At 43.5% G+C, this 22,178-nt stretch overlaps 1 protein-coding gene across 2 annotated transcripts in view; it reads right to left on the reverse strand.

Moving 5' to 3' along the window:
• RREB1 (ras responsive element binding protein 1) overlaps positions 1–22,178 on the reverse strand; it is a 144,337-nt gene that overhangs the window by 18,137 nt on the left and 104,022 nt on the right. For both annotated transcript variants that reach the window (XM_065397862.1, XM_065397861.1), the window contains exons 9-10: positions 8,936–9,125; positions 2,122–4,873 (exon numbers count right to left, since the gene is read on the reverse strand). In XM_065397862.1, the coding sequence (XP_065253934.1) occupies positions 2,122–4,873; positions 8,936–9,125 (2,942 nt within the window). The remainder of the gene's footprint in view (positions 1–2,121; positions 4,874–8,935; positions 9,126–22,178) is intronic.

The following is a 22,178-nucleotide window of genomic DNA, read 5'->3' on the forward strand; positions in this document are numbered from 1 at the left end:
TGCCTATGCTGGGGATCTGCACCACTTAACGCTCTCAGTGGCCAGACACCAACTGAGCTGTACTGGTGCAAGTCCCTAGGGTAGACAAGCAAAGCTGCTATATGAACTGATGGAGCTCATCCCCAGCTTGGAGTTAAGGTAAGTTCCACCAGTGCACATCATGGCTTATTGTGGTTTCCTCTGTCTACACTATGTGTCTGACCAAGGCAGATACTTTGGTGGCTAGTCATTGTCAGCTGTAAGCAGAGCAAACCCCAAGTGAAGACACATAGCGTTCTGCCTCACACACCGGATGCTGCTTTTCTGCTAAGGATGCATTTCCTCTTTGGAGGGTGGTGATTTAGAAGATGATTAAGAGAGACCTCAAATGCCCCTTATCACCGAAAACAAGCTGTGTATTTAGCGAGGCAAAGCAATTTGTCCTGTGCAAGGCAGAAAATAATAGCTTTACTGTTGTACGGGTGTTCTGCAAGTTACATGCTCATGTCACCCAAAGTGGACTGTAACAGGGATTGCTCTATGGGTCAGAGACCCTTTAAATTGCTTAACTAACTTTTTCCAGCTCTTAAGTTTTCTCTCTTCATTAGAGACACAGTCAGTTATTATATTTTGCATTCTTTTCAAAATGGAGGTTAAACTTCCCTACAGTCTGTACAAGCAGTAAATTCCTTTGTGAATCAACACTACTTGGTTAATATACAGAATTCCCACAGGAGAGAGCATTGCTTACAAATGCCCATTACTCTTATTTTTTTTTATGTCAGGATTTGACATTCCTCAACACAAAAGCAAATGCTAAGAGCTTTAACTGCTATTTCTCCTCTTTAAATAAAATGAGAGAGAGACTAGGGGTCCAAAACTGCAGCTTTGCTTCTCTCTGTACACAGGATGAGAGTCTACCCATGGCTCTGCTGCAATGCTAGTTGAAAAAGGAACGTAAAAAGCAATGCAGCATTCACTACAGCATTATTTATTTGTTTTAAAGTGAAAAACAAACAGATCAGTCTCCTCATAATGCCCTTGGAATATAAAAGTTTAATGTTATTTACGCAGCAACACGAGATTAAGAAAAAGTTCCAAGGAATATACAGTAAGTCTTCTTGCTTCAGGGCATAAGCCAGCCTCCTAAATGTCTGGGGTTAGGAAGAAACATCCCCTATGGTGCAGGTTATTATGCAGCTGTTCATTATGATATTTCTTGCACTTTCCTCTGAAGCACGGGGTACTGACCACCCTGAGCAACCAATACTAAACTAGAGGGACCACTTCTTTGATCCAGGATGGCAGTTCCTACGATCTTGTTCTGCTATAGAGTTTTACATTTATTTGGTCTCAGTTTTAAATTTCCTTATATATTTACTAAAGCTGACAAGCTGCTAATAAAGAAAGGCAGCCAAACAAATAATCAACAAACAACTATTCAATACCTAAGCTCATCTTCAGAATAAAGTTAGAATAATTGAAAACTAGAGGGAAAATTCTCTTCCTAAGCACAACAGAAGAACACCACTGATGTCAACTGAGGCTACAACTACACAGTGAACTCGGGGTGTGATTCCCTGGCTTGTGTACACATACTTGCACTAACTCTCATTGAGCTAGCATGAGTATAAATAGCAGCAACAGAGGCACAACTGAGCCGTGCCACGTACAAACTGCCCGGGTATGTACGTGGCTCAGCTGTTCCTCTGCTGCTACTACCACGAATATACTGCTATTTATACTTGAGCTAATGCGAGTATGCATACACAGAATCACACTCCTAGCTCGTAGTGTAGACATAACCGGATTTGTGCCAGATCTGTACGACATGTAGGAGAGCAGAATTTACTCCTTGATATCCATGTACCGAGCTACAATATTGACAAACACCATAGTACAGTGTTGTGTTTTCATACCCCAAAATAATGGGAATGGTTGAGAAGTCACCAAAAAAGAGCAAAACTATTCAGACTATAAACGGGGAGATGAATGAATGGATGGATGGATGGATGACACCCTTCCCTCCCGTCCCTCCAGCTAACATGGTGCGCTGAGTCTCCCAAGAAGTCAGAGAGTCTCTTTCAGGGAAAATAAGCTCAGTGACTACAACCTAACCATTACAGCATGAGGTTCTCTTACCTGTGTGAGTGAGCATGTGGCGCTGCAGAGAACTCGCCCAAGGAAAGACTCGGGGACAATAAGGACAGGTGATTTTTTGCAGGCAGTTTGAGTAAGCATTCCTCTTTCCTCTCAGCAGCTTATCGTCGGCAGTTTCTCTCTCGTCTTCACTTGTTCCGTTTCTGTCAGCTTCCTCTTTGAAATCATCAGTGGACTGCAGAAATGGACTAAATTTATTAGTGTCTGTGGTAGCTAGCATCTTCTCTATGCTAGCAAACTCCCCGCTTGACTCCAGGTCCACACCACTGCTCGCTTTAGGCTTGTTTTTCGTTCCTTTCTTCCTACCTCTTTTCTTAGCCAATCCAGCATCAGCAACAGGAGACTTTTCTGGAACATTTGGATTGTACGCCTTCTGAGTAAGGTCACTGGGAAGGCTGGAATCTTTCTGGATAGCCATCGTGATTGTCGCTTTTGGTTTGGAGTTCCCTGATTTATCAGAACCAGCGGAGCTGCTGGCTGCCTTGGGACTGGAGTCTGTTACCTCTGTTTTCAGCAAAGCAGGAGCAGAAGACACAGATGAAATGATCTGGGCAATAGAAGCCAGAGGTGGCAGCTCTTTAGTTACCGGAGGCTTTGGCAAAAGAGGTGGTGGCTTAGGCCTTAAGGGTCGCAGCAAGCCAGGGTTGCCAAGAAGAGCTGGGGAAATGATTGGGACAGTCAAATGCAAGGGACCCTTCAGTGGCTGGGAATGTTTGAGGGCTCCATTTTTCTCCACGCTCCCGTTGGTACTGAAGGCCAGAGGGCACTGCTGACAGTTATAGAGCTTGTCGCTATTCCCAGAAACTTGGTCTTGTTTCTTGGCTTCACTCTGGACATCATCTTTATCCTTCTTGAGGGCTTTGGGAATTGACAGGTCTATGGGCTCCATGGAACAGTCATAGTGAGACAAGGAAGAGGTGCCAAACAGGTTCTCCTGCTTCACTTGCACTGTGCTTAAGTTTTTGTTCTTTTGCGAGAAGTCTAAGGGCTCATCAAAGTCCATCGGGAAATTATTTGCAGGTTCAAGTTTGATTGGAACATGAGAAGGTGCCCCCCGCAAAAAGCCATTCTGCGATTCCAGGAAAGACGTGATGGACTTGCGGTCCATGTAAGTGCTGTCCTCCAGTAGTGGAGGGTCTGGCTGGTTCTCCTGAGGACTGCAGTCCACTGCCAGGATGTAGTTCTCTATCTCCCTCTCTTGCACATGTAAGTGTTGCTTGAGGATATGGTGAATGCAGTTTCGCTTGGCTGAGAAGGCAGTGCCGCACTCTTTGCACTCGAACGGCTTCTTCTTCTGGCAGCCGCTGTGAGTCCTCATGTGGATGCGCAGGGCGCGATAATGCTTGAGGTCCTCACCGCAGAATTTGCATACTGTGTCAGGGGAGCAGAAAGCATCCACCATCTCCGCCGCATTGCTGGTGACATACTCAATGTTCTTTTCTATGTCCTTCCTGGTCACTTTGAGGTGCTTTTTGCGCAGGTGTCTCTCACAGTTGGCTTTCACTGTGAAAGGATAGTGGCAAATTTTACAGATGTACGGCCTCTCTCCACTGTGCGTCCGCAGGTGCCGAATCAGTGCTGCCTTGTCAGCTGCAATGTATTCGCAGATGTTGCACTGGTAAGGGGAGATGCCCAAGTGAGAGCGAATGTGAGCCCTCAAGACACCAGAGAAGGCGAACACCTGGTCGCAGAAGCGACACGGGTACAAGACTTTCCTCATTGCTGGTGCTTTCTTGTTTGCGGCCCCCGCAATGATGGCCTTGAGGTCCCCTTCTGTGACCTCTTGCTTGATCTTGGCTTCCATACTCAAAGGCAACAGGGCTTCTATGATACTATCTTGTTCCAGCTGGGTTTTCATTTCGTGCTGACTCAGTGGCTCTGTCTTGGGCTGAGGGAACAACTGTGAAGAAGGACTGGATTTGTTTCCTGATTTGGACTGCGTAAGGTGAGCCCTGGAAGCGGACTCCGCAGAGTTTTTGATCAGCCTCAGTGGCGGCGGGGGAAGGCTTGGACTGATGCACCCAGGCGAGGCTTGCTGTGCACTGATCAGTGGAGGCGGCGTAGAGGTCGCTACGACTGTTCGAGGAGCCACCAAGGGCTTTGGCTTTAGTGGAGGCATATGCTTGAAAATAGACTGCACAGGGACAGGAGGTGCCTTAGAAAGTGGCGGAAGACTTATCTGAGGAGGAGCTGAAGAAGCCATCTTCAAGATCTGCTGAATGTCGGCCAGTTCAATGGCAGACTCGTTGGAGATGGGTTTGACCACAATACTGCTGTCAGGCTGAATGATAAAGCCCTTCTGGAAAGGCTGCAGCGACAGGAGCTTCATATTCTCTTTTGTAGGCGGAAGGACCGAAAAAGAACCTCCCATGGAAGCAGCTTCCAGAGCAGACATGTTCAGCAGGCTAGTGCTGCCAGGTTCCTGAGGTAGGTTACTCTTCAGTGTTCTAAGCTGCATGTCTTGGACCTCATCTTGCATAACCTCCTCCTGTTTGACAGGCTTGATGTCTTTGGTGTGCTGTAGGCCCAAGGACGCCATGTAGACTTTCTGGTCTGGGTTCTCACCAGCTGGGGTCTTTACCAGCGGTTTGTGCTTTTCTTTTCCCTGATCAACCATATGGGTTTCTGTGTGCAGTTTGAGTGCCGAATGCATGGGGAATGCCTTGTTACATGTCTCGCAAATAAACCGATGAAATTCACTGATGCATCTTCGCAGATTCGTTTCACACCAGACCTACAAGATAGCCACAAAATAATGTAACTGACCTAGTATTTGAATTAGAAAGCCTAAATATCAAACAAGCCTTATGTTTCTGCAGAAAAAGAAAACAAATTTCACTTCTCCCCCTCTCAAGAGATTGCAAATTTTATGGCAAACTTTCTTCTTTTCCAGTGTAAACTAACCTTTTTCAGAACATGAAAATTATTATTTTTTCAAAATATCCCTTTATATAAACAATCAAATAATATCGATCAGAAGTTAACAAGTAATTTTATTAACAAAAGAGAGAAATTTAAAAGGGGGAAGGGGGACAAACAAGAGGAAAGAGGTTTACAGCAAGTGAAGTTTATGTAAATTTATTGTAAAACACCTCATAGGGGAACATATTTAAATTCATGCATACTTTTATTAAGGTATGTGTGAATTAAACGTAGCCCTCAGGCTACTCTCATGTTGCTAGTATTGCCCGTGTGTGGCAAAGTTTGTCCACCATTGTTTTATACACGCCAGGCTTATTCCACGACATCATTTGCAAACAGACAGAGGGCTAGCACTAGGTTTACAGCATCTACATTTTTGTTTATTCCGGTATCCTCCAGGGTTTGCAACTCAGACAGGCAGGGTTAGCAAAATGATGTTTCTAAAAAGACAACATGTTTATTATGCCCAACAATTCATCGCCCTTTAAAGAAAGGTAAATCCTATGCAGAATCCTGGAGAATGCTTAGATTACATTTTTGCATACCTACAATCATATATATATATATATATATATATATATATATATATATATATATATATATATATGTGTGTGTGTGTGTGTGTGTGTGTGTGTGTGTGTGTGTGTGTGTGTGTAATATCTTATACATGTAGTGGTGATAATTATGTGATAAACTGCATTAATATGAACCTATGACTACATCATCTGCTTTCTGCCTACTAATCCAGCTCTTTCAGGACTAAATCTAACTTTTCAAACTCCTGAGCAATTTAGTAATAAAAATAATAAAATAAACCAACCTGCCAAAAAATGTTCCCTTCTTTCCTGAATATGGAATTCCTTCAAAAAAACCATACCAATCTGAGATGCAGATTGGGATAGTTATATACAGTCCTGCACCAGTGATAGAATTTAGGTCTAGTACAGGGGTACGCAAACTTTTTGGCCCGAGGGCCACATCAGGGAACAGAAATTGTATGGTGGGCCATGAATGCTCACAAAATTGGGGTTGGGGTGCAGGAGGGGGTGTGGGCTCTGGGGTGGGGCTGAGAGGTTTGGGGTGCAGGAGGGTGCTCCAGGCTGGGATCGAGGGGTTTGGAGGGCAGGAGGGGGATCAGGGCTGAGGCAGGGAGCTGGGGCACGGGGAGAGGCTCAGGGGGTGCAGGCTCTGAGCAGTGTTTACCTCAAGCGGCTCCCGGAAGCAGTGGCATGTCCCTTCTCCAGCTCCTAGGTGGAGGCGCGGCCAGGCGGCGCTGCATGCTGCCCCATCTGCAGGCACCGCCCCTGCAGCTCCCATTGGCGCATGTAGGATCCGGAGAAGGAACATGCCACTGCTTCCGGGAGCCATGTGGCGTGGCCCCGACCCTGCGGTCTCGGGGCCAAGCCGCGTGGTGCAACCCTGACCCAGCGCCCTGGCCAGAGCAGGGCCAAGCCGCGTGGTGCGGCTCGCGGGCCAGCTTAAAACAGCTCGCAGGCCAGATGCGGTCTGTAGTTTGCCCACCCCTGGTCTAGTATCTTGCAACCCGCCAGAGCTAGAAAACAGAGATTAATCCCACTGGGAAGGAGAGATTACCAGCCTCCTAATGGGGCACTCGCTGAACCTGGATGGTCCTGAAGTATTGGACTTTTAAGTCAGGACCTTTCAGTATACAAAATTCTATTTCAGGTCTTTTTTTGAGAGGCACTGTAAATATATTAATTTTCATTTTCTTCTCCTTGTGAGCCCTCTCCACTTGGACACATGGTAATTAAGGCAGGTGGGCTTGGCAAGATTTCCAGTGCAAAATTTTACAACTCAAAAATATTTATAAAATGCTTTTTCTGTAAATTCTGTAGTACGTTCAGAATTCATGCAGATATGGGGGTAGTGTAAAGATTTTATAGGCAAACATTTGGGGGAACTGTCTAACCTCACCCCAGGCGTCGCCACGCACAAGTAATATAAATTTCACAAACTGACATAAGAACATAAGAAAGGCCGTACTGGGTCAGACCAAAGGTCCATCTAGCCCAGTATCTGTCTACCGACAGTGGCCAATGCCAGGTGCCCCAGAGGGAGTGAACCTAACAGGCGATGATCAAGTGATCTCTCTCCTGCCATCCATCTCCATCCTCTGACGAACAGAGGCTAGGGACACCATTCTTACCCAACCTGGCTAATAGCCATTTATGGACTTAGCCACCATGAATTTATCCAGTCCCCTTTTAAACATTGTTATAGTCCTAGCCTTCACAACCTCCTCAGGTAAGGAGTTCCACAAGTTGACTGTGCGCTGCGTGAAGAAGAACTTCCTTTTATTTGTTTTAAACCTGCTGCCTATTAATTTCATTTGGTGACCCCTAGTTCTTGTATTATGGGAATAAGTAAATAACTTTTCCTTATCCACTTTCTCAACATCACTCATGATTTTATATACCTCTATCATGTCCCCCCTTAGTCTTCTCTTTTCCAAACTGAAGAGTCCTAGCCTCTTTAATCTTTCCTCATATGGGACCCTCTCTAAACCCTTAATCATTTTAGTTGCTCTTTTCTGAACCTTTTCTAGTGCTAGAATATCTTTTTTGAGGTGAGGAGACCACATCTGTACACAGTATTCGAGATGTGGGCGAACCATGGATTTATATAAGGGCAATAATATATTCTCAGTCTTATTCTCTATCCCCTTTTTAATGATTCCTAACATCCTGTTTGCTTTTTTGACCGCCTCTGCACACTGCGTGGACATCTTTAGAGAACTATCCACGATGACGCCAAGATCTTTTTCCTGACTCGTTGTAGCTAAATTAGCCCCCATCATGTTGTATGTATAGTTGGGGTTATTTTTTCCAATGTGCATTACTTTACATTTATCCACATTAAATTTCATTTGCCATTTTGTTGCCCAATCACTTAGTTTTGTGAGATCTTTTTGAAGTTCTTCACAATCTGCTTTGGTCTTAACTATCTTGAGTAGTTTAGTATCATCTGCAAACTTTGCCACCTCACTGTTTACCCCTTTCTCCAGATCATTTATGAATAAATTGAATAGGATAGGTCCTAGGACTGACCCTTGGGGAACACCACTAGTTACCCCTCTCCATTCTGAGAATTTACCATTAATTCCTACCCTTTGTTCCCTGTCCTTTAACCAGTTCTCAATCCATGAAAGGACCTTCCCTTTTATCCCATGACAGCTTAATTTACGTAAGAGCCTTTGGTGAGGGACCTTGTCAAAGGCTTTCTGGAAATCTAAGTACACTATGTCCACCGGATCCCCCTTGTCCACATGTTTGTTGACCCCTTCAAAGAACTCTAATAGATTAGTAAGACACGATTTCCCTTTACAGAAACCATGTTGACTATTGCTCAAGAGTTTATGTTTTTCTGTGTCTGACAATTTTGTTCTTTACTATTGTTTCAACTAATTTGCCCGGTACCGACGTTAGACTTACCGGTCTGACAAAACCTCTATACCACACCAAAATGTACATATAAAGAGCAGAGCAAAGCCCATCACGTATTCCCGACTCTATCATGTGTCTTTTATAGGTCTTTTAAATGTGGAACAAAACTAATTTTTTGTTTGGGGGACAGGGAGGAGGAGCAGAGATTAATTTTTAACAGCCCAAAAAGTTTTCCTTTAAAAAATTATTATAAAAAACCTTTAACAAACTAACCTAAAAGGCATCCTCCAAGACGCCACTTGAGATCTAACATTGAGAGGAAAATTGTGGAATCTAAAAAGGTTGAATATGTTCTATAGCTTTCCACAAAATATTCTACAGCTAGTCCCTGCATTACCCAATACAAAATCCTTCAATTAATTCAACAGTTAAGCGTGGCTGCGATTTTCAGAGCTAGGGATATAGAATACCTGAGAAATGCGGGGGAATTTCCTACAGGAGAAGTCTGTGAATCCCAAATCATGGAAGCCTGCTGGAATTGAAGGATTGTTCTGAATGAAAGGCTTTCCCAATGGGTCTCTTGGAAGCTGCTTGTGAATAACTGCATTATGACGCAGCAAACCCCGATGAGTGCGAAAGGTAATACAACAAGTGTCACACCTGGAAAAAAAAGAACACAGTAAAAAGTCACAGAGTGATTTTAAGTGTAAGGAGAATGGTCATCTCTTTACACTGGACACGGTATCTTTTCTGTCATACTAACAACTTGGTAACAGTAAATAAAGTTGTGGCCCATAAAATGCTTAGCAAAACAAACAGGACAGTTTTTAATCACGATCACTTTCTACCAGCTTCTGGCTAGTACAGTAAGTTCACGGGAAGTTCAAAGAATGCAGCACATGTAACCTGAATGTCACATGTTAACGGACAATTAAGAGAGACTGGGACCACAGCATGCTGACACTGTTCCCATTGTCTCAAACAATCTACTTTGATAGCTTTATGTTGTTTAATTTAAGTACAAATTCTGGGACTCCAGTGCTGTAAACATCTTAAAATCGTAGTGGTGGGGAAGGAAAGGATGAGAAGTCAAACTCAAGTCAGCAAGCACCAAAAATCATATACCGATAGCCTTTTAAATTATTGTTCACTGTACTACAGAATTTCTATTGACCCTATAAACAAACTTCTATCTATGAAATAGCAGAAACCATATCATTGTCGTACTTTCATTGGTTTTCCTAGTGTAATACCACCTCACACTTTCTTTTACATTAGAGCAGGGATCGGCAACCTTTGGCATGCGGCCCTCCAGGGCCAGGACAGTTTGTTTACCTGCCGTGTCCGCAGGTTTGGCCAACTGCGGCTCCCACTGGCCGCGGTGTGCCGCTCCAGAACAATGGGGGCTATGGGAAGGGCGGCCAGCACATCCCTCGGCCCGTGCCGCTTCCCGCAGCCCCCATTGGCCTGGAGCAGCGAACCACGGCCAGTGGGAGCTGCGATCGGCCGAACCTGCAGATATGGCAGGTAAACAAACCGGCCCGGCCTGCCAGGCAGCTTACCCTGGCGGGCTGCGTGCCAAAGGTTGCCGATCCCTGCGTTGGAGTATAACCTCTTTGGAAAAAAGCATCTGAAGCAGATTCAAAAGTCTCATATCATACACACACACCTCTCATAGTCAATGTATCCCAAAGACTGATCACGAGTGAACACATTTTGATACCATACCCACACCAAACAGCAATATTTGCACAACCCTGACTTGCACTATAAATGTCACATTTAAAATTCACAGTTTTCAGAATGCAGCAACATTTAGACAGCATGCCAAGATCAAGTGTAAACAACTTGATTAAATATATGGTATCCTAGATTTATACCATAAAGAAGAATTCAAATCTCAACACTGTAAATACACCTCTACCCCGATATAACGCGATCCGATATAACACTTCAATAGCTCAGACACAGGTCAGGGGTTTGATACGGGAGTGGGTGGGTGAGATTCTGTGGCCTGCGTTGTGCAGGAGGCAAGACTAGAAGATCATAATGGTCCCTTCTGACCTTAAAGTCTACGAGTCTACCCCGATATAACGCGATCCGATATAACATGAATTTGGATATAACACGGTAAAGCAGCGCTCCAGGGAGTGCGGGGGGAGAAGGGGCGCTGTGCACTCCGGCGGATCAAAGCAAGTTCGATATAACGCGGTTTCACCTATAACGCGGTAAGATTTTTTGGCTCCCGAGGACAGCGTTATATCGGGGTAGAGGTGTAGTAAGCAAAACATTCTCACTGAATTCAAACAAAGACAGATCACTTCTATCAGCAGTACCTTGCCGCTATACTGTCAACTTTGCATTAAGGTGTCAGTTTCACAGAAGCAAATGCCAATGAATAACAGTAATTTAAACTCTGCCAGTGGAAATTTTATTAGCAATATTTGTACATTAAACCCTATTCTTGCATTCCTGCTATGCTATGCTCCAGAGTGAGGTTTTCTGCAATAAGAGACTTACCCACAAAACAAACAGTGTTCAAGTCATTTGTCCCTTAAACTGCTCATAAGAAGAATTTTTTTGACATCCGCCATTACTAATACTGCAGAATCCCATTAATAAAAAAGTGTTTTAAAAAAATCAGTAGCTGGTCTTCTAACCTGATTTCTACTACGCCTTACGTAAATGCATGGCAGTTTTACTGAAAGCACAGTAACTGTCTTCAAGGTAAGAAAACATCCTGCAATTGGAAAGAGCTTCTCTGACAAAGTCCTGAAACAGTCCCCTTCTCTCTTGACCCCTAACTCACTGCCATTGGTGCGCTTTTTATCACTGTGCAAACTTTCATGGAACTATTTTCAGAGAAGAATTAAAAAAAAAAAAAAAAAAAAAAAGAGATAACCAAGTCACCCACAAAGTAGCTGACCTCATATTCCCCAAGTGCTGAAAGAAACGAGTGTGAAGTATATGTAACACTGCTTTTGTTATCATCCTGTGTAGAAGGATAGGACATGATTATTACACTCTTGAGCTTTAATCTGCTTTATCTCCTCTGTCAGTTCACTTGCATATTATCTTAATAATTACTGCCAGGGTACTGTCTGCATTCAATTAAATATGGAATCATGCACATTTACAAAGCAATTGTTTACTTCAAGGGCTCTGATAAATGTGATGACAACCTTTGGTCATGCTAGAGAAATACCTATGTGTTAGAGTTCTTAATATCATAATTTGCAGCTGTTCTGTTACTAGGTCTGTGATACTTGTTATTCTAAGATGTAAAGCTTTGTCCTTTCTTTAAAAAACAAAACAAAACAAAACACCAGAACAAACCCCATGTGTGAGACCACATGGGAAGGCGGGCATCAAGGGTTAAATAATTACCAAAAGAACTTGTATAAACATAGAGGCATAAACTCTTAGAAAGGATGACATGTCAAACATGAAAGCAAAGAGTGTCATCAGTAACTTTCCATGGTGCCGGAACAGAGGAATAAACTTTAAAGTATTGTATGTATTATTACATATGGTTCCATGGCTTGCAATACAACCTAGCTACTTTGAAATTAATGTTAGTCTGATCAGAAAGTTCATTCTGCCATGTTTTCTTATTATTTATTTGTACTGTGGTAATGCCAATAGTCTCCAATCATAGATCAAAGCCACAAACCCACAAGTTTGATAGAAGTAAATTTTGTTTTCTATACACTCTAACCTTTCAGATGCAATATATCCTAAAGCACATTTTATAAAGGGATGAGTTAAATACAGGGAAGAGATGTGCCTGGAGGCAAACATGGCAGCTATTATGCACTCTGCAATAGCTCTGACCCAGCTCTTTGCATTAAAATCTGTTTTATTGAGAGGCAGGAAACAGAGAGCATAGAGTTCCCTTTTAGTATTTTCAAATGGTGCCATAAATTCTTGAACTACCACCTGAACAAACTAAATAGGAATAAAAGGGTCTTCTCTCCATTTAACATATCATCTGAAAGACAGCACAGCTCATGGAGCAGCATTGCCTCAGACAGTACCACAGCATCTGGACAGAACACAGAGTTCTAGAGGGATGATGCACCGCAGTCCTACCATCTTATGCCCACTCTGTGTATGATCTATACCGGCTGCCTTTATTCTGTCCTCTATTCTGTCCTCGTTAGGTTTTAGAGGTCTTGTCAGAAACAACACTCAAGAGTCTTTCGTTGAGCAGAGTCTGAGTAGCTGTCTGTGCTCCTACGCCACCTACAGTTTTAAGGATTTGCAAGTGTTGCCTCAGGTTGGCAAGAAACCTGGTTGAAAAATGGCAAATGTTTTCCATTAAATATTAAAAAGAAAAAAAAATGTAGAAAAAAAAGTTTGGATTTTCACAACTGAATTTTTTTGTTCCCTTCCTTCTTCCGCCCTGCTGGACGGGGAGAGAAAGAGGAAAGAAAAAGGTCACGTGATTTTTGATTTGGTTGGAAAACGCTTTTTGTTCATTAAATGTTTTGACAAAAATTTCATGACCAGCTCTAGTTGGCAGGTAATACTGCCATTGCTATGCTGGGCCCTAGGGTGTATAAATCACTGTCCCTTGACTGAACATCTTAAAGCAGTATTGGAGCTGTATGAGACAGTCAATACAGTGGAGACAAAGGCATGCCCTGCTCTCCTCCCTCAGATGCAACACACAGATTCTCTTGTGGTTCAGACTCCTACATCTCACAGACAGAAACAAAGGTTTAGGCAGTGAGTCAGAGAGGAAGGATCTCAGGATTTAAATTGCATAGTGTAGTGAATAAAAATTCTGTCTCACACTCAACACCTGTTGACATGGCTTCAACTTAGAAAGCTGAAATAAAACCGTCAGGAAAAGCCATCACCCAGAAACTTTTGGAACAGCCTCTATCAGCCAGAGACACTTAACTCCAACAGGCCACTCCTAATGCCTCCGAGCTAGCTCTTGGCACCTTGTTTCTAAAATGCTCTCCAAGGACAAAGGAGGTCATTGTAAATCCATTCCTGATGCAGAGCGGTGCAGATAGAGCTGTAGGCTCTTAAGGTCTCCCAGGATTTGCAAACCTCACTTGGGCTTGTCAGTCTTCATTACAGATTCAATGTATAGCCATTTTGCCCAACATTGTGTGTGACAGTTTTTTCATTAAGTGCCAAGGACCTCTGAGCTCTTTGTGTACAATTAATTTAGCTTTCAATGCAATGGCACTACAGCTGTACAAATGAATGCCAATTCTATGACAAAGACATACAGCTATTGCTATACTTTATATTGTAACTGATAAGGGAAGTTTCATATTATACTGGTGAATGGTCAATAACATACTAAATATCTTCATATTATTCCATTTTAAAATAAGTTGTCATGATTGACAATACACCACACTGTAAATTTGTTTATTTTTTTTTACTTATTTTATTTGTTTAATTTAGGAAGCCAGGCCTTTATCTTCTTGCTTTATGGATAGCATTATCTTTCACCTTTTAAATGAAAAACCACATACAATTTTTCTATCTGGAAATCATATTCCTAAGAAGCAAAGAAAATAGTTTAGGAGAACGCTTAACGTTTTTTAATCTGTGCTTAATGGCTTTGGAAAGAGTATGAAAAGTCTGACATGTCAAATAAAGCATTTGAAACATATGGCAAATGTCACAATGAATAAGAAACCCATTACAATCTAACAAGTATGCCCCATGCCCATTGCCAAGTCAAATAAGGATGGGATGATTACCTAAAACACAGATAGAAGTCCATGAAGGATTTTAGTGGTGCGACACCTGAACATCTGAAGGAGGTAAAGACGTTGTATTTGCAAAACAGGTTTCTAGCTGTACTTGATGTAGGCTGGAATTGTTTTAGAATTTCCTAACATGTGCTGTAGTTTTCTATAAATATGAATGCAAAGTGAACTTTTTCTCCAACTAGAGGCAACTAAGTGAACAAGAAAAAAGAATAGTTGCAGTGAATCTGTGACTGTTTCATAATGGGCCTCATTTTCAATCACCTTGCACCTTGTGCTGTCATTCAGATCTATGCAAAGTGAGTGTAAAACACTAACATTCTGATCTGGTAGCATTTTGTACTCACTTTACATTGGCGTAAAATGCTAGAGAGGGGAGAAACAGGCTCCAGAAGTTACAGGTGCCAACCCCTAATGTAGATGTGAAACACCAATGTAAACTGGGGTTGACTTGGAGCTTAATCCCCATCTTTCTGCCAATGCAGCACGTCTACATTATTACAGTAGGGGTTTGCAAGAGTAGTCACACTGGTGCAAATTATCTTAATGTAAACAAGCCCTAAATTTACAAAGGTGAGGAAGAAAATGTATCATTTAAAGGAGAATGCTGGTGTGGAAACAATAATTAACATATAAAAACACTTTAATGTCCTTTTGAGAAGTAGTCAACTCTGGGTAGCTTGCTCATGAGGCAAGCCAAGATGTGCAGCACTTATGACTAAAGTACATATGCAAGAGAGGTTTACATAAGCAGGGCCCAGTCATTATCTTATTCGCTGGGCTAATTCTAATTTGTCAGCAATGTGAATAACTTTTTAAAAATAAAAAAATGGAATGGCTCTCTCTAAAACAAGATGCAGAATCACCTTTATGTGTAGTTCACTGTAATTTTTAAGTAAAGGACTGTACAGGCAAATAGCAGATGCCTCTTACAATTTTCAATTTCAGTAGTCAATGTCTTTCAAATTCTAAATTATTATACCTCTACCATTCTGTTATTGAGAAATTAAAATAAATACTAGCCTCTGCTTTACGTAAGACCTAGATAAAAGCAATGTTGAAATGTTCCAGAAGCTTAAGCTTCTGGATCTATAGCAGAAGATGACTAAAAAGTAAAATTCTCAGAGCTGTGTGGATCAAAAAAGGCTGTTATGCAAATATGGAAGCAAACAAAAGCTACGTTAATTTCCAGACTCCATTTAAAGCAGATTTTAAAAATGCATGACAATTTTTTCCATACCAATTTTGCCCTTTTCTAGCCAATATTTTAAGTGACTGTCACAAACAAACAAACTAGCTATAAAAAACAGTCTATGAGCAGTTTCTCCTCCCTTGGTGTTCACACCTCAACTGCTAGCAGAGCACCTCACCCTCCCTGATTGAACTAACCTCGCTATCTCCTCACTGACTTATACCTGCCTCTGGAAATTTCCATTACTTTCGTCTGATGAAGTGGGCATTCACCCACGAAAGCTTACGCTCCAATACTTCTGTTAGTCTCAAAGGTGCCACAGGACCCTCTGTTGCTTTTTACAGATTCAGACTAACACGGCTACACCTCTGATACTTAACAACATGCAAGGCACTGCATTTAGCCGTATGGAATGGAAATCTATCAACCTCATGAAGAAACTTGCACAAATACAGACAGACATCATCTTCCTTTCCAAATGCAAACGGATGGACATCATACCAAATGGACTGAAGGTGAAAAATCCATTGCTATCTACATACTGCACAGACCACAGTGAGAGATTATGCCATACACTATCTAAGAAACTAAGGAACCACCTGATCAGCAACCTATACAGCAAACAGAAAAACATCAAGGAAGAGCTCTCCAACCTGGAGACTTTCATAAATAAATAACCAACCCTCCACACAAATGGACTTTACTAAAATAAGACAGGAGATCTACATTACACACTTCACCTCTCTACAAAGGAAAAAGGACCGTAAACTGTCTAAAATCCTACCTGCCACATGGGGCCACAACAGGGGTACCCCTAACTCACCCAGCAATATCGTCAATTTATCCAGCTACACACTCAACCCAGCAGAAGAGTCTGTCCTATCTCGGGGACTCTCTTTTTGCCCCAGCACCCCCACGAACATGATACAGTTCTGCGGTGATCTGGAATCCTACTTTCGCCGCCTCCGACTGAAAGAATACTTTCAAGATAACACTGAACAGCGCACTGATACACAGATACCCTCCCACCAACAACACAGGAAGAAGAACTCCACATGGACTCCTCCTGAGGGTCGAAATGACAGTTTGGATCTATACATAGAATGCTTCCGCCGACGTGCACAGGCAGAAATTGTGGAAAAACAACATCGCTTGCCTCATAACCTAAGTCGTGCAGAACGCAATGCCATCCACAGCCTCAGAAACCACCCTGACCTTATCATCAAAGAGGCTGATAAAGGAGGTGCCGTTGTCATCATGAACAGGTCTGACTACCAGAAGGAGGCTGCCAGACAACTCTCCAATACCAAATTCTACAGGCCACTTCCCTCAGATCCCACTGAGGAATACACTAAGAAACTGCACCATCTACTCAGGACACTCCCTACACTAACACTGGAACAAATCAACATACCCTTAGAGCCTCGACCGGGGTCATTCTATCTACTACCCAAGATCCACAAACCTGGAAATCCTGGACGCCCCATCATCTCGGGCATTGGCACTCTCACTGAAGGACTGTCTGGATATGTGGACTCCCTACTCAGACCCTACGCCACCAGCACTCCCAGCTATCTCCGTGACACCACTGATTTCCTGAGAAAACTACAATGCATTGGTGACCTCCCAGAAAACACCATCCTAGCCACCATGGATGTAGAGGCTCTCTACACAAACATCCCACACACAGATGGAATACAAGCTGTCAGGAACAGTATCCCTGATGATGAGACAGCACAACTTGTTGCTGAGCTCTGTGACTTCATCCTCACGCACAATTATTTCAAATTTGGTGACAATATATACCTCCAGACCAGTGGCACCGCCATGGGCACCCGCATGGCCCCACAATATGCCAACATTTTTATGGCTGACCTGGAACAACGCTTCCTCAGCTCTCGTCCACTCACGCCCCTTCTCTACCTACGCTACATTGATGACATCTTCATCATCTGGACCCATGGGAAGGAGACCCTGGGAGAATTCCACCATGATTTCAACAGCTCCCACCCCACCATCAACCTCAGCCTGGACCAATCTACACGGGAGGTCCACTTCCTAGACACCACAGTACAAATAAGTGATGGCCACATTAACACCACCCTATACCGAAAACCCACCGACCGCTACGCCTACCTTCATGCCTCCAGCTTCCACCCCGGACACACCACACGATCCATCGTCTACAGCCAAGCGCTGAGGTACAACCGCATCTGCTCCAATCCCTCAGACAGAGACCAACACCTACAAGATCTTCACCAAGCATTCTCTAAACTATGATACCCACACAAGGAAATAAAGAAACAAATAAACAGAGCCAGACGTGTACCTAGAAGCCTCCTGCTACAAGACAGGCCCAAAAAAGAAACCAACAGAACTCCACTGGCCATCACCTACAGTCCTCAGCTTAAACCTCTCCAACGCATCATCAGTGATCTACAACCCATCCTGGACAATGATCCCTCACTTTCACAGACCTTGGGAGGCAGGCCAGTCCTCGCCCACAGACAACCCGCCAACCTTAAGCATATTCTCACCAGCAACCACGCACCGCACCATAACAACTCTAACTCAGGAACCAACCCATGCAACAAACCTCGATGCCAACTCTGCCCACATATCTACACCAGCAACACCATCACAGGACCTAACCAGATCAGCTACAACATCACCGGCTCATTCACCTGCACGTCCACCAATGTTATATATGCCATCATGTGCCAGCAATGCCCCTCTGCTATGTACACTGGCCAAACAGGACAGTCACTACGCAAGAGGATAAATGGACACAAGTCAGATATCAGGAATGGCAATATACAAAAACCTGTAGGAGAACACTTCAACCTCCCTGGCCATACAATAGCAGATGTAAAGGTAGCCATCTTACAGCAAAAAAACTTCAGGATCAGACTCCAAAGAGAAACTGCTGAGCTCCAGTTCATTTGCAAATTTGACACCCTCAGATCAGGATTAAACAAAGACTGTGAATGGCTATCCAACTACAGAAGCAGTTTCTCCTCCCTTGGTGTTCACACCTCAACTGCTAGCAGAGCACCTCACCCTCCCTGATTGAACTAACCTCGTTATCTCCTCACTGACTTATACCTGCCTCTGGAAATTTCCATTACTTTCGTCTGATGAAGTGGGCATTCACCCACAAAAGCTTACGCTCCAATACTTCTATTAGTCTCAAAGGTGCCACAGGACCCTCTGTTGCTTTTTACAGATTCAGACTAACACGGTTACCCCTCTGATACTTAGTCTATGACAGAATCCTTTAACACAGGGGTCGGCAACGTTCGGCACACGGCTCGCCAGGGTAAGCACCCTGGCGGGCCGGGCCAGTTTTATTTACCTGCTGACGCGGCAGGTTCGGCCGATCGCGGCCCCCACTGGCCGCGGTTCGCCGTCCCGGGCCAATGGGGGCGACGAGAAGCCGCGGCCAGCACATCGCTTGCCCGCGCCGCTTCTCGCCGCCCCCATTGGCCCGGGACGGCGAACCGCGGCCAGTGGGGGCCGCGATCGGCCGAACCTGCCGCGTCAGCAGGTAAATAAAACTGGCCCGGCCCGCCAGGGTGCTTATCCTGGCGAGCCGCGTGCCGAATGTTGCCGACCCCTGCTTTAACACAAAGCTACACTAATAAATCATCCAGCTCCTCTCACTTGAATCCCCAATGTGTCAGTATTCTTAAGTTTGAATTCATACGGCATTGCTCTGTTTTCTAGTTCACATCATCCTTAGGATTAATGCCATCTTTTTTAAGGACCAATGCAAAATACTGTGCTGGCATTTTACAAGGATAATGGAACAAGGTAGAGAGGTTATGGAAGGTGGGGGGGGGGGGGAAGAGAGAGAGAGATTACGCCTTCTCATCTAATTTCTTACTCCAAATGCAGAGGTGGGGAAAGGAGTGCAGGGGAATCACAGTTCTATCACTGATCATTTCAACTGTGGAGAAGGCTGTAATAACCCCCCCCCCCCTTTTTTTTTTTAATTTAAAATTTTCACATTTTGTCTGTGAAGTTCTTATCAAGTGACAGACATTCCTTCTTGAAAGGATTTCATTGTTCACATGTTACTTCTCTTGCCTCCTCTTCTTGGGAGAGATGGGGCAGAAGAAGAATGAATTGGTTTATGCTCTTTTTTAGCTCCACCCAGTTCCAGACATTCAACTCCTTTCTGGACAACCCCCTTCCCTCCCCTGCCTTCCTACCCACAGCCCTGAGAAATGATGTCAAACAGCTGCTCTAATCTCTTCCAGTTGCTGGTAGACAGAGTGATGGAACAGTGGCAGCTCTCTGACCACGGCTGCTGTCTCCCACTCAGCTACAGTCACAGATGTCGAATACATACCTTCTCCCATTCTCTACCCTTCCAACAAGACAACTCCATTTTTTTCAACCCAGACTCAGTGCGGTGTGAACACAGAGCAAGAGCCTGACAAGTTTGATTGTGTAAGGGTTAGTACAAAAGTTGTACATTACAATACTACACTGTGCAAAATCTGCACAGAGCACAAGGCTGAAGAGAGACTTCCCTTGTATTGCATGGGAGGTTTCTGACATAGCAGACTAGGCCCCTGATGCAAGCAGCTCTAGTTAAGTCAACAAAGGTGGGGCTTTTATTTTAACTTTTCCCTCATTCTCCATGGCCTGTTCTCTTTTGCTTTTACTTCTTCTCCTTCCCTTCAACCTCCTTCTCTCTCTCCCCACCCTCCCGATAAAAACAAAACAAAACAAAAAAACCAACCCCCCCCCCCCCCCGACCTTGGATGCAGTAAGGCTGGAACCATTTCATCAGACATTCTATTTATAGGATGATGCTTAGCAAGGGCACAATGCTATGTACATTCCAAACACTGCACATTACTCTTGCAGTCTGGACCAACGTGTAGAAGCGTGTGCAGCTCTGATATAAACCAGGGTGACGTTCCAGAGACAGTATTTTAGAACTTGCTGGTATGCTGCAGAGTCAGTTTCAGCATTAATATATCATGACTCCCATACTCAAAGTAACTCAGGTGAAGCTGACCATTACCAGATAAAAATCACAAGTTACTTTCTGAACAGATTACTCTGTTAGTTCTTGACTTTCTTCCCCACCCTTTTCAAAAATAAGGGGGAAGCACCTCACATTTCTGGCAGCAACTTAATGAATTCTGTTTTCTAGCAAATGACTGATTTTTGTAACGTCAAGACAGATTCTGACATCTCTACTCGGGTAGAGATGTGCCTCAGTCTGCAAGTGGCCTCACTGATTTCAATTGAATTATTTATGGAGTAAGGTACTACTTAGCATGAATAAGAGGAAACAGAATATGGCCCACAGTTATTTGTGCAACAAAAAATGTAGCTCACTTTCTTATAATTAAGTTTCTTATAACTTTGGCCCTAGAATCATAGAATATCAGGGTTGGAAGGGACCTCAGGAGGTCATCGAGTCCAACCCCCTGCTCAAAGCAGGACCAATCCCCAACTAACACTAAAAGATAAGCATCAAGAAAGCTGCTTGACAGAATCACAGAGCTAGAGCTACATCTGACCAGAAACAATTTTGATCAATTTAAAAAAAAAAACTACTACAAATGTACCAAAGTTGTAGGGTTACGCACCAAATGGCCACAAAAAAAAATCTTCATTTGCACAACACACAGATGGGTAAATGTATAGACGTGCCTATGGGCACAAAAATGCAATTTTACCTCTTGCACCCTCCTTTGAAAATCCAGTCCTTTGTGTATCACAATGTTCCTTTCAAATACCCAGTAGTTGTATATTTTAAAAAGCTTTTGCAGAAATTAACAAAGGATATTTGCTACAGAAAAAGGCCCCAATAAATGTTCTCTCTCACTACATTACTTAGGAAGGAAGCACATCTCTCTCCAAGAGCTGGTCTACACTAGAACAGCTCTCTGTTGATGACAACAGGTGTCAGCACTGGGTGCAGCTGAACCTGTACTGAACATGGCTTGCCCTTGTCTGTACTTGCAGCTAAACCATGCTCAGTACCTGTTCAGCTGCTCCCCTGCTGATGCTGTCACTAGCACCAAGTAGTCTTTTTAATGCAACAAACCCTGGAAGATGGGATGGACTAGCACACTAGACCTGCTATACCAGTCTCAACCCCTACCCCCCACACGAAGCTCCTTTCTGTAGTACACTCAGCACGTCATCCTGTTTCTATTCTCGTAACCAAGCTAGATATTCAACACGCTGTGACATCCTACACAGCTTCACATAGGGGATGTCCTCTCTGCATCCACTCACTGTCTGATATCCTATCCAGCAGCTTCAGATTCCCAGGCTCACAGCACAATGAGATCCCTGATGTGACCGTGCAGTCTCTATGTCTGAGCAGGACTCAAGTGCTCTGTAGAATTTCCTCGTTCTCTTTTAAACAAAAACACTAGAGTGCACTGTAGCTAAAATCCTTGTCTTTTCTGACAAATCAGCACAAGGACAGATGCTCTAATAAACCTCACCCTGTTTTATAACTCAGTTTTATTTTATTTAGTCAGTGAACAGATGCATTCTCCAGCTTGGTTGCATGGGGTTTTGTTGTTGTTTTTTGTTTTTGTTTGTTTCCTTGAGATCATTAGGAATTACTTTCTGCCAGTTTATTGTTTGCTTACAGGACTTACCAGTATGAAGCCAGGCTCTGATCTCGATCACATGGGTGACTCAAATCAGCTCATTGGAGTTACTCTGGATTTAAACTGGTGTAAAGGACATCAGAATCTGGTTCATTGTTTCCATCAGCAGGACATTGTTTAAACTCTC

This window comes from Emys orbicularis, chromosome 2 (genome assembly GCF_028017835.1).
Source record: "Emys orbicularis isolate rEmyOrb1 chromosome 2, rEmyOrb1.hap1, whole genome shotgun sequence".
NCBI classification, from domain to species: Eukaryota; Metazoa; Chordata; order Testudines; family Emydidae; genus Emys; species Emys orbicularis.